The sequence below is a fragment of the Strigops habroptila genome, chromosome 2, assembly GCF_004027225.2.
Source record: "Strigops habroptila isolate Jane chromosome 2, bStrHab1.2.pri, whole genome shotgun sequence".
NCBI classification, from domain to species: Eukaryota; Metazoa; Chordata; class Aves; order Psittaciformes; family Psittacidae; genus Strigops; species Strigops habroptila.
This window is the reverse complement of record NC_044278.2, coordinates 71,381,252-71,392,951: the sequence shown is the minus strand read 5'-3', so window position 1 is coordinate 71,392,951 and position 11,700 is coordinate 71,381,252. Positions and strand designations below refer to the sequence as shown.

Genomic DNA, 11,700 nt, shown 5'->3' with positions numbered 1-11,700 from the left:
GCTGCCAGTATCTCTTTTTCAGTGGGAGTGTAGCTGGCCTCGGATCCTTTATATCCCCGACTCCAAAAGCCAAGGGGTCGACCTCAAGTCTCCCCTGGAGCTTTCTGCCAGAGGCTCCAGGTAGGACCATTCTCCCCAGCTGTGGTATAGAGCACATTTTTCACATCTGGCCCGGCCCGGACTGGTCCAAGGGCTACTGCATGAACTATTTCTCGTTTAATTTGTTCAAAGGCTTGTTGTTGCTCAGGCCCCCATTTGAAATCATTCTTCTTCCGGGTCACGTGGTAGAGAGGGCTTACAATCAGACTGTAATTTGGGATGTGCATTCTCCAGAACCCCACAACACCTAAGAAAGCTTGTGTTTCTTTCTTGTTAGTTGGTGGAGACATTGCTGTTATCTTGTTGATCACGTCTGTGGGGATCTGGCGGCGTCCATCTTGCCATTTTATTCCCAAAAATTGAATCTCCTGTGCAGGTCCCTTGACCTTATTCCGTTTTATGGCAAAACCGGCCTTCAGCAGGATTTGGATTATTTTCCTCCCTTTCTCAAAAACTTCTTCCGCTGTATCACCCCACACGATGATGTCATCAATGTATTGCAGGTGTTCTGGAGCTTGCCCCTGTTCCAGTGCAGTCTGGATCAATCCATGGCAGATGGTAGGGCTGTGTTTCCACCCCTGGGGCAGTCGGTTCCAAGTGTACTGGACGCCCCTCCAAGTGAAAGCAAACTGTGGCCTGCATTCTGCTGCCAAAGGGATTGAGAAAAATGCATTGGCAATGTCAATTGTGGCATACCACTTGGCTGCCTTTGACTCCAGTTCATACTGAAGTTCTAACATGTCCGGTACGGCAGCACTCAATGGTGGTGTGACTTCGTTCAGGCCACGATAGTCTACTGTTAATCTCCACTCTCCATTAGACTTTTGCACTGGCCATATGGGGCTATTAAAGGGTGAGCGGGTCCTGCTGATCACTCCTTGGCTCTCCAGTCTCTTCGGGGGCGTGGGTAAAACACACTCCGTATGTTTGCCAACATGCTGATCCCCAGCACAATCAGCAGGCAGGTTTCAAGGGTACTCAAAGGCCATCTAAAACCTTCAGAACTCTCAATTGCTGTTGCAAATAGGCTGGTGGGGGAACGGGGGGGTGAAAGAGAATGCTTCCTTCGTAAGTTTACCCCCCGAGGAGAAAAAAAAAAGATATGCAATTGCTAAAATATTTCATTATATACCTCCCAATGTATAGTGGTGATGGCCACGCTGGAAGCACAAACCAGACCAGTTTCATGATCAATGAGTCTATTGTATTACAAGTCATTACCATGAAGTACAGTGAAACAAGAACCTTAGCCCAGGCCCCCCAGCCGATAAACACTAAAACAGCAAATAGTGGCTGTAAGTAAGGTACAACATGCGGAAACTGTGAGATCAAGCGCAACACGTCTGAGAGCCAAATAATCACCATTGTGACGAGTAGTAACAATGAATGCTTATCACAAATATGATTAAACACACTCTGGTCAGATGTCGTTATCTCAACCTTTCGAGCCCCACGTTGGGCGCCAAAAAGAACTGTCGTGGTTTGAGCCCAGCCGGTAACTCAGAACCACACAGCCGCTCGCTCACTCCCCCCCCCCTCCTTCTTCCTCCCCCCGCTCCCGGAGGGATGGGGAGGAGAATGGGAAGAATGTAACTCCCACGGGTTGAGATAAGAGCAGTCCCGCAACTAAGGTATAACACAAAACCACTACTGCTACCACCAATGATAATAACGATTAGTGAAATAACAGGGGGAGAGGATACAATTGCTCACCACCCGCCGACCGATACCCAGCCCGACCCGAGCAGTGATCTGGGCCTTCCGGGTAACTCCCCCCGGGGTATATACTGGGCATGACGTGCTGTGGTATGGAATACCCCTTTGGCTAGTTTGGGTCAGGTGTCCTGTCTCTGCTTCCTCCCGGCTTCCCCTCCTCCCTGGCAAAGCATGAGACTGAGAAAGTCCTTGGTTGGAATAAACATTACTTAGCAACAACTAAAAACATCGGTGTTATCAGCGTTGTTCCCAGGCTGAAAGTTAAAAAACACAGCACTGCACCAGCTACTAAGCAGGAGAAAAATGACTGCTATAGCTGAACCCAGGACAAAACTTAAGTGTAAAAAAACACTGATGTCTTAATTTCTGTTTTCCAACTTCCGTCCTACACGTAACAAGGCTCTGTTGATAAATTACCTAGTGATACAGTTTAGTGAATAAAGGAGACTTGAGGACCTGTGCTACAAACTTAAATGACACCAATGGGCTATGTAAAGCATATTTATGGCAGTATACAGACGAGGTAGTAGCAAGTGGTTTTATTATAGTGTCTACACACAAGGCCATAGCACAGAGGGCTAAATAATTCCACACTAGAAACGTACTTCTCCCATCATGGATATGACAAAGACATACATGCAGAATTTCGTTAGGACAATATGAATGGGAAAGTATTAACTGAGGCTAGCCTTGCCCTAAACAAGTCTGGTGCCTCCCCTTCAAGTCCATGGACGAAGATCAGCCCTTCCAAGTGCAAGTTTAGAGCATGTAAATCAAGTTCTTGTGCTGAACTGCAGGGCGTAGCCTTTCTGCTTCCATTTACTGCAAAAGGAGCCCAGAAAAATGATTTTCCCTAAAGTCCTCTCCTATGAACACCAGTCCAAATGTGACATTACCGAAAGATGTGGCTACATAAACAATAATCCCATGTTAACCAAATTTATGCTACTATTTTATTAAGCTCCAACACAGCTATGTTTCTGATAGGGATGTACAGAGGCGAGAATAAAAACAAAGTGTGAGGTCTTAAAGACCTCTTACAAGAAGAAAGCCTGACAATAGTGTCTCTGTGTTACCATCCTCCCTTTATGTTCATACCAGACTGTGTATTCAACGTAACAGTCTCCTGCTTTTTCTGTATCAGGAAACTTCGATTTGTTTGGTTAGTTTTGGACTCGAGATGATTACTTAAAATGTATTGCCAAGCAAAAGAGGACCCTTTGTGTTGTCACGTCTAATCCAGACTTCTTACGGTATTACATCTTAGAAGGTTTCTCAGTTAATAAATAGAAACTACAGATTTAACTATCTCGACCCTGTGTCACCGCGTTCAGCTCATTGTCTCTAATAGACGCAATGAGCAGTTTCAAGAGTCATTCCTTGCTAATTGCTGCCCTCTGATGTTACTATGTATATTACCGGGAGTAAATTCCTTGGGTTTCCGTCTTTTCAGCACTTTGAACATTAGTGTAGTCTTTGCCATCCACCTTTTCACTCTAAAACTCAGGACTGCTGAAGAAACTTGTTTCAGACACCAGTCTAATTTTGATGAGTCCCTTTGAAAGGCGTTTTGCATTACAGCTGTGTTGCTTTGCTGTTTTTCAAATTCCAAAATACGTTCGCATGTCACATGCATTTGTTCAAGTCTTTCTCCTCTTCTGCTTCTGAAATCTAGATTTGATTATTTTTTTTAAAGATGATTTTTAAGGTCCCTTCCAATCCAAACCATTCTATGATGAAATCACAGAAGGGAATATGTGTTAAAGAACTTGTTCTCCCAGTTTAATACTTTGTATCTAAATAATCTATGTTTGGGAATCTGTGATAATCAAGAATGGCTCTTGGTGGTTTATGGTCTCTTTAAAGAGTTATTGTGTAATGCTGTGCACCTGGTGGCATTCCCAGCACAGAGTGACAACGATAAATGCTTTTTGAGCAGATCCTTTTGCAGTGCTGGCATTACGCACTGTTCTTTACGCTGCTGTGTCAGCCTGAAATATTGACCTAGGCTCAGTATTTCAGGGCCAAGGTCAAGGACCGAGGGCTTGTCAAGCATCTACTCAGAATGATACTTGATGCTTTAATCATAGTACTTTCATCTTGCTTTAAGGGATTTTGACGCTTGAATTTTTATGCTTGGTATTCCTGTATGAAGTGCTGAGTTTTCTCCAGGTTGTTTTCTCCTAATCTTCTTATTAAGTATGTCATCATCTTTAGCATTATTTTCAGTCATCTTAGGGGCTTGGAGGTTTAAATTCTCCTTCCATATTCATTTTATCTGGCTTTGGTCTAATACTTTTTTCGTCAGATAAATCAAATGAATTCATTTATTTTGTGATTATAATGATTGCATGCTGCTCAGTTCAGCTTTAGGCTTTCATATTTTGTCTTACCCATACTGCTATGGAGTTGTCAAGTTCTTCATGCTGACATCCTTAGAATGTCATCAATTATTCATTTCACATCTAACACTTCTAGTATTATTTCAAGTTCTTATTTCTGAATTACTTCTGCAGGTCAAATTTCAAGGTGATACCTTTGAAGCGTCGTCTTAAAAATGAGGTGTTGAAGAGGGAAGAGCCTTTTTTCAGCGTTATCTTTCAAGAAAGCTTGTAAATTCTATCATCTAGGGTGAGAAAGGTAATGTGACTGTACCTGCAGAAAGAAGTTTCTGTGGTTGCCAAATCAGACTTGTAAGCCCCAAGTTTTTTGCTTTCTCAGCCCATTTCCCTGGAGAGCATGATTGGTGGTTTTTTTTACATTGATGGGGTATAACATATAATAGGCCCCTAATATGAACTGTTTATCCACCACCACTAGGCAGCTAATTTGAAACAATGAACAACTAGGCACATACAGGATTAGTTTTTCTGTGGTAGCTAAGAACAGACTGTATTTTCATTATGAAACAAAGGGAATGAGGTCTCCAAAAATACGTGTTAGATTGCAGGCTACCTTACACAGGCTTTACTTGCCGTTTACAGATCCAGTATGAACTTTTAGTGTGAAAACACTGTGCTCTTAAACCATGTCACTCATTTTTGCGCAGTCTGGTGAATCCCTTAGCGCTGTTTTGGCATGCCTGGAGCTCAGCACCACGCTGACTACCTCGGCTTTGCCCTCACAGGAAAGCAGGACTGCGTCCCAGGGCCAGTCAAGCACCGTCTGAAGCCACACTTGCCACCCTCTGCTCCATGCTGGGTCAGACGCAGCGATGAAGAACCAGGATCAATTTACTCGTGACCTACTGCCCAATTTTCCTACAGTTTGAGTACTCAGACATACCGTCCTCTAAAGATAACAGAACCCTTCAAAAGCACGGCGCGGCTCCCGCTTACCGCGCATGCGCACCACGGGGTGGCGGGAGGCGGTGCCGGCGCCACTGAGCTCGCGCGAAAGGGCAGGGTGCGCTCTCCCGCGCATGCGCGGAGCCGCCCCCCCGCCGCCAGCCCTCCTGCTGAGGCGGACGGGCGCCCTCCGTAGGGCGCGCTCACGTTCGGAGAGCGGGAGGGGCGGGCGCGCGGGGCGCGGCCAATCAGGGGCGCCCACGACCCACCCCGGAGCGGTTGGAGCCGCGGGCGCCGGGGCGCCGCCAGTGTCGCGGCGGAGATGGTGTGTCCCGCGGCCTCCGCCGGCCGCCTGGGCTCCGCGCTGCCCTTCCTGCTCGTGCTTTTCGACCTGCAGTACCAGGGTGAGGGCAGCTTCTGAGGCGGAGCGGGGGAGCTGCGGCCCGGCCTAGCCTAGCCCGGCCCGGTGCTGTGTGCCCATAGGGGTGGCCGCCGCTTCCGTGCGCGGCCTGCTGGGCACGTCAGCCTGAGGTGGGGCCGCTGCCGGGGCCGCGGCGCTGGGAAGCGGCTGCGTGATCACCCTCTCTCTTTCTGGGCTGTCGTCGTCAGTCGCGACGATCGGGGGTGTTCGGGTGTCGGCCCGGGTTTAGGTGTGCCGGTGGAGAGCGGAGCCGCGGCCTGGCCGCAGGCAGCCGGCGGGCCTGGGCCGGGCCGGGGCGGGCGCGGGGAGGCCCGGGGCTGCGAGCACCGTGGCGGTGGGGCAGCCCCCGCCCGCCCTTCCGAAAGGGGAGTATTTCTGGACAAGGTGCGGGGAAGAAGGAGGTGCGGAGCTGCCACCTCATCAAGGCCGTTCCGAAGGGTGCGTAATGAGGCACCGTCACTGCTGGTAACCGGCTTGGGTCTGCCCGAGTTCCTGGCGGTGCTGGTGGAGGGAGCTCGCTGTGTTTGCTTCGTGTTCCTTGACCCGCTGCTGGGGCGCGAGCTGCTGTGAGGTCTTGAAAACGTCTTGGTGTTACCGAGTGCAGCTGTGCGGCAGCAGTGGCCGCCTCTGTACTGGCCACGAATTTCTCACTTCTGGAGGAATTTTGTGCCGTTCCCAAGTAAAAAGGCTTTTTCAATGCTTCTCCTCAGCCACAGCCATTACTAGTGCCAGACCGACAAGTTGGCTGAGGCTTTTGACAGCTGTGTTGTGTTTGTTTATGTTCTTGTTTTATTGTTGTGTCTTTGCTTTTTTTTCTTTTCTCATCGTAGTGTTCGAAATCCAGCAGAGGAGTTTATCTGTGCTCTTTGCAGCCTGTTTACTTTCAGAATACCCTGTCAGCAACACCTGTATGGTCAGATTTCTGTTCACAGGCACAATTGTATAACTTGGTTATACGATTGTGCACTTAGTCAGAGTTTCACCTGAGGAACATTCTTTAACTAGCATTGGCAGACTGAAGTGGAACTGAAGCTGTCAATAGTCAGAATAATTCCGTAGGCCTAAGACAGACCTGGGCTTGACATTAAAAGTTTGGTTGATGTTACTAAACTAATGATTGCTTTGGTCATTTGGTAACAGGAACATACTGTGGCGAGGATGCTCTGTAGTACAAGACTACGTACCGTGGTGTTGATTTGCTTTTTTGGATGTGTATTCCAGTAGTGTTAAAGGGAAAATGATAATTGTGGTCAAAGTATACTTCTCCCTTCCCTCTTCCCCTTTCCCCCCCTTTCCCAGATTGTGGCTATGATGCTCCTGCTGAGGATTCTTTATGTGAAGTTGCCAACTTATTTCAAGTGTATGGTTTAATGGCCATGAGGACTTACCAAAGCCCCATTTCCTAATTTGGGATATATTATCTTAAATTCAGTTAACAAAGATGAACAGTAATATAATGAAAAGTGGTGGTGCTGGATCTTATTTACTGAACTTCCTAACCACTTAGTTCATGAATTTGTTTTCCAGAGTATGTAGTTAGAGAATTTAGGGGGTTACATTATTTAAGTATCTGGATTTTTTTTTTTTTTTTTAATTATTATTATTATTGCTGGTCTTTGAACTTAAAGGTGTTCATATTCACACTTAAATTTGCGCCTTGCTGTCTTGATAATGGAACTTTGCCATGTGCCATCCAGTTCATGAATTGGTAGAACAGTCAGCCTGCATTAACTTTGTATCTTACAGTCGGTTCCTATGAATACTCATATCTGGTTGGGAAATGAGTTCAGGAAAAAGGTTTTCGAATACTTGGTTATGTGACAGGTTGCATTTGAGCTCTTACTGTTGTGTTTCCTGAATTTCTCCTCTTCAGATACCCTGGCTTGTGCTGAATAAGCTCCCACTTGATACAAATCACTTCTTGGGAAGATTCATCCTTCATGGCTGTTTGTCCACACTAACCACAACAAAAAGAGGTGACTGGGGAGGATAGAGGAGGATTGTTCCTCTCCTTCCTCGTAGTGAAAGAAAGGAAACATAATAAGGGGAAGAAGAAATAGGCTTTGAGCATACAGAGCTCGGTTTGTTACTGTCAGACCACCAGCCTTAAGTGTTTCTCTGCCTTACCCCGTGTATTTCTATCCTGAGTTTGTGAGGGTTTTTTTTCTCACCCCAAATAACAAAGGATAGTGGGGGATTGGCTTTTTGGTTTGCCAGTCTTGGCTATGTGTACCAATTTTCTTTGCAAACAGAGGGAGTAAAAACTCGATGGGTGGAAGTTAGACATGGCTCAACTAGCTGCTCTGAGGCTCCTTATGAGCCTTTATGTATTGCTTTCTTAAGCTTTTTACATTGTGGATGTAACTGATTATATGAGGATGTGGTTGAAGTTTGAGTGCTCAGGTACCCGTGTGTTAGCATCAGTTATTCTAAGAAAACAAAAATCCTACCAGGAAGTCTAAAATTTCTTTGAAGTGAGTGTATGTAACTTGAAAAACAGGTTAGCTGCACCTGCTTATCATCTCCCGTGCCTTCTGACTGACTTTGAGTTGGCAGGGCTGGAACCAATTATTATCTGGGAGCAGTTTGGTTTCATTTTTGTTTTGTTGGCTCTTTATTTTTTGGTGTTTTTTGACTCTTCCACCCTTGCATCAGTTACATACTCTTGAATTTACCCACAATATCTGACTTGATTTGACAGCTGGGGCTCTTGTGTGTGGTCATCTGACATCCTTGGTGAATAGGTAACAATTAGGCAGGCTTTAGAAATAATGTTCAAATTAAAATACTTGAAAGCTCTAAAAATAAATAGTATGCTTGCATATTTCTTGCATAAATTTAGTTTCTTGCTGGAGCATACAAAGCCTCTTCAGCTGCAGTGCTGGGTGCTTCGTATCCAGCTCCCTAATGTCTGTATGCTGGAAAGAGCTCTGTGGGTTTGGTTGTTTTTTACCTCTGAACTCGTGTCTTCGTGTTAATTCCCAGACCAAGGAGCGAGTAGGTACCCAAATAGGTTACACAGAGTTGGAGTCCTTAGTCTTCTGTGCCTGTGTTAGCAATTTGCAGGTGGCTTCTGTGGGGTGGTTTATTTAAAGCGATTGCTTGCCTCCAGCCAGAAAATGAGTAAGCGTTCATATAGATTTGTATGAATAATCAGCCCAACTATCAGGTCAGTGTACAGTGTTCCTGAATAGTTACTGTAAATGTTACTTTTCATCATGGTTACACCGTTTCTATGGGTGGCTGCTGGAGATTCCCACATCAACTTGCATACTTTTAATGTATGCCTAGTATAATTAGTCTTGTTCTGCAGGGAGCATACAGTCCTTCCCAGTTTGCCTTATTTCTCTATCTGTGTTGCTCATGCTTTTATTACTTACCTGTTTACTACTAATGGTCATCTGTCTCATTTCATTTATTTATTATCTTCAGTATTTTCAAGGAAAAAGATGTCTCTCCTGCCTAAAGTATTATGTAACCATAAAACTGTACTGAACATAATGTGTATGAAAGGTATGAATTGAATAGGTACATTTTATTGTGGAAAATCTATTCCTGGAGCTATCCTGACGTGACTGAATGTGGAAATAAGGGCACTCCTTCAGATGCTTGAGACTCTCTGAAAATTGAATGCCATGTTCAGGTGGAGGAAAGGTTCATCAAAGAGTATTTTACAGCCCACTTCTAGGATACTGCTCCAAACTGACAAGTTTTGAAAGATTTCAGATACTCATATGTGGGGAGAGACAGAAGGGATGAAGCTTAAGAGGTTTTTTTTGTTTCTTTTGGCTCATGTTAAATACTTCAGTCTGTTCATGATTTGACACCTGATCTGTTGCTACTGTACTTCCAAAGGCAGGGAAATTTGTGGGTTTGTTTTCCGGTTTGGGTTGTTTTGGTTTTTTTCTTCCTCTTCAATGCTTGCTTTGTCATTTTGGAGGGCATTGGGCTACTCAGTGATAAAAACTTCAAGCTGGCAAAGAAACAAAATGGCAAAGAGAATGTCTTATTTTTCTGAAAATTGGACATTCACATAAAAGCTGCCTTGAGGTAGAATACTGTGTATGGAAAAAATTGCTGTCAAGAAATACTTCTCTACTGTCAGTGGAGCTATTTATATTTTATTCAGAGCTATACATAAGTAGAATGGATTTTAAAATCCATTGTTTAATAAGAACTCCAAATTGACTGTATGATAATAATTACTATTTGAACTTCATCTATTTAAACAAAAAAACCCCAAAAAACTATTGACCAGGAACTTGGGACTTATTTTGTAAAGTAACTTCCATGAATTAAAAAAGTCTATTTTGTTTGCTGTTATTGTTCTAAAACAAATAATTGAAGCCCTCAGAATCCAGTTTGCTGAATTATTATCAATCTTTTAGCAGATAAAGCTTTTTCAAGTGGATGCAAAGGGCGTTAATTTTCTTCTGTGGAATTAAAAGAATTATGAACTGTATTAAGGAGTAGGAAAGAAAAATTAAAGTAAGATCTTGGGTGCCAAGAGCTCCTATGTCTAAATCTTAAAGATTTGGTGATCAGAAGTTAATGTTCTTTCATTACAAATACTTTGTTGTTTAATTGCCTGTCAGTGTGAGAAGTTTTGATATGCTTTCCTCCAATCTGTATTGTAACAATTTTATTTGAAGTCTAAGAAACAACTTCAAAGTGCTGCTTCATTTTTGTGTGTGAGGTTAATTCAAGTGTCTGTCTGAATTAGCTTGATACTGACTGGAAGAAGTTGATTCCCGGTGATTGTATTTATTAAGGATTTTGGTTTACTACCTAGCTTAAACTTATGCATAAGGTATGCTTTTAGTAAAATAAAATTAGTGTGAAAGTTTTAGTAGTCATAAACTGGTACGTTGTACTGAAAGTCTGTCCTGATTTGCAGGCTGCTGGAAGTGTTACAAATGAAAAACCTCTGTGGCTCTGATGTATGTACAGCATGAACTTGGATTCAGCTACTCATTTCTTCTCAACAATAGTCTTTCCCTGTTGGTTGAGCAGCAGCAATTTATTACCTTTCAACTGAAACTGGCACTTTGAAAACATACGACTTTAGTATGATTTTCATACTACCGGTTAAATGGAAAGGGGGGGGAGAATCTTAATTGTTCATATCAAAACTTGCCCTCTGGAAACAGTTTGCCTTGGAAATGATGAAGTAGATGAGACAAAATTGCAGTAGACTAGAAGCCAGTCTCTCAGGTAGCTAACTGTTCTCAGCTAACTGAAGTTATCAGTAAGGTCATGAAATTTAACTTCAAGCCTTTTTCTTTGCTATGCGTGCATTATGAGCGTTCTTCCAGGTGACTTTGAAATTGAAAGTTCACGTAGAAATATACTTTGTCAAACTGTATTTATAGTTGATGTATAAAGCTGGGTGTGCAAAAGTATGTTACTGAATGTATAGACAGGAGCAGAAATGCACATTTGGTGCCTTCTCACAGTATGGTGCTTTGCAATGCTTATCTATTTACTTCGATGGCATTTGGGGGATAGTGTTTATTAGGTTGCACATTGTTTTAGTACAGGAAAATGTGACTGCCTCTATGTCAGTAACTGCTCGTTATATGTGTTATCACTGTATGATTTTGGTATAATCAAACTGGTTATTCAAAATCTTGATCTTGTTTTTCTTGAAGGAGCTGAATGTGGAATAAATGCAGAAGTAGAAAAGCAACTTGAAATGGGAAAGAAATTATTGGCTGCTGGACAGCTAGCAGATGCTTTGTCTCACTTTCACGCAGCTATAGGTATGTATCTCAGGAAAGTGATTTTTGCACTGAAGTAAGTTTGGATGTTTTGGTTGGGTCTTTTTGTTTGTTTGTTTTCCTACTGTTTGCTTCGTTAAGTATTCTGCTTTCTTGCAAACTGCATTTTGTGAGTCAAAGAATTTTGGGCACCTTTATGCAGCAGTTTGGACGGGAACCAAAAGAGATGCAGTAGAGTATTTATGCTTTGATTTTGGTGAAAGAAACCGTGGTACGTGAACACTAAGTCACTGCTGTTCTGCAAGCTAGCTGTATGAAAGCAGTGACAATTGATTATAACATTGTTTGATGAGGTGTTCCCTGTATCTAATCGCATCAAGATGAGAGATTTTGAAAGGTTGAGTTTGCAGTGCTGGAGGGCATTTGAGGTAGGTGATACCTTAGTGAAACTGATGCT

General features: G+C 43.5%; 1 protein-coding gene across 3 annotated transcripts in view; it reads left to right on the top strand.

Annotated features, from left to right (window-relative positions):
* Positions 1-4,366: 4,366 nt before the first annotated feature.
* DNAJC3 (DnaJ heat shock protein family (Hsp40) member C3) overlaps positions 4,367-11,700 on the top strand; it is a 37,718-nt gene continuing 30,384 nt past the window's right edge. Inside the window, exons 1-2 of one of the 3 annotated variants that reach the window (XM_030477926.1) lie at positions 4,367-4,377; positions 11,175-11,285. In XM_030477926.1, coding sequence (XP_030333786.1) covers positions 11,219-11,285 — 67 coding nt within the window. In that variant the 5' untranslated portion in view covers positions 4,367-4,377; positions 11,175-11,218. Of the gene's footprint in view, positions 4,378-5,242; positions 5,507-9,462; positions 9,574-11,174; positions 11,286-11,700 lie in introns of those variants that run through there. The other 2 variants (XM_030477924.1, XM_030477925.1) reach the window with 2 other exon arrangements.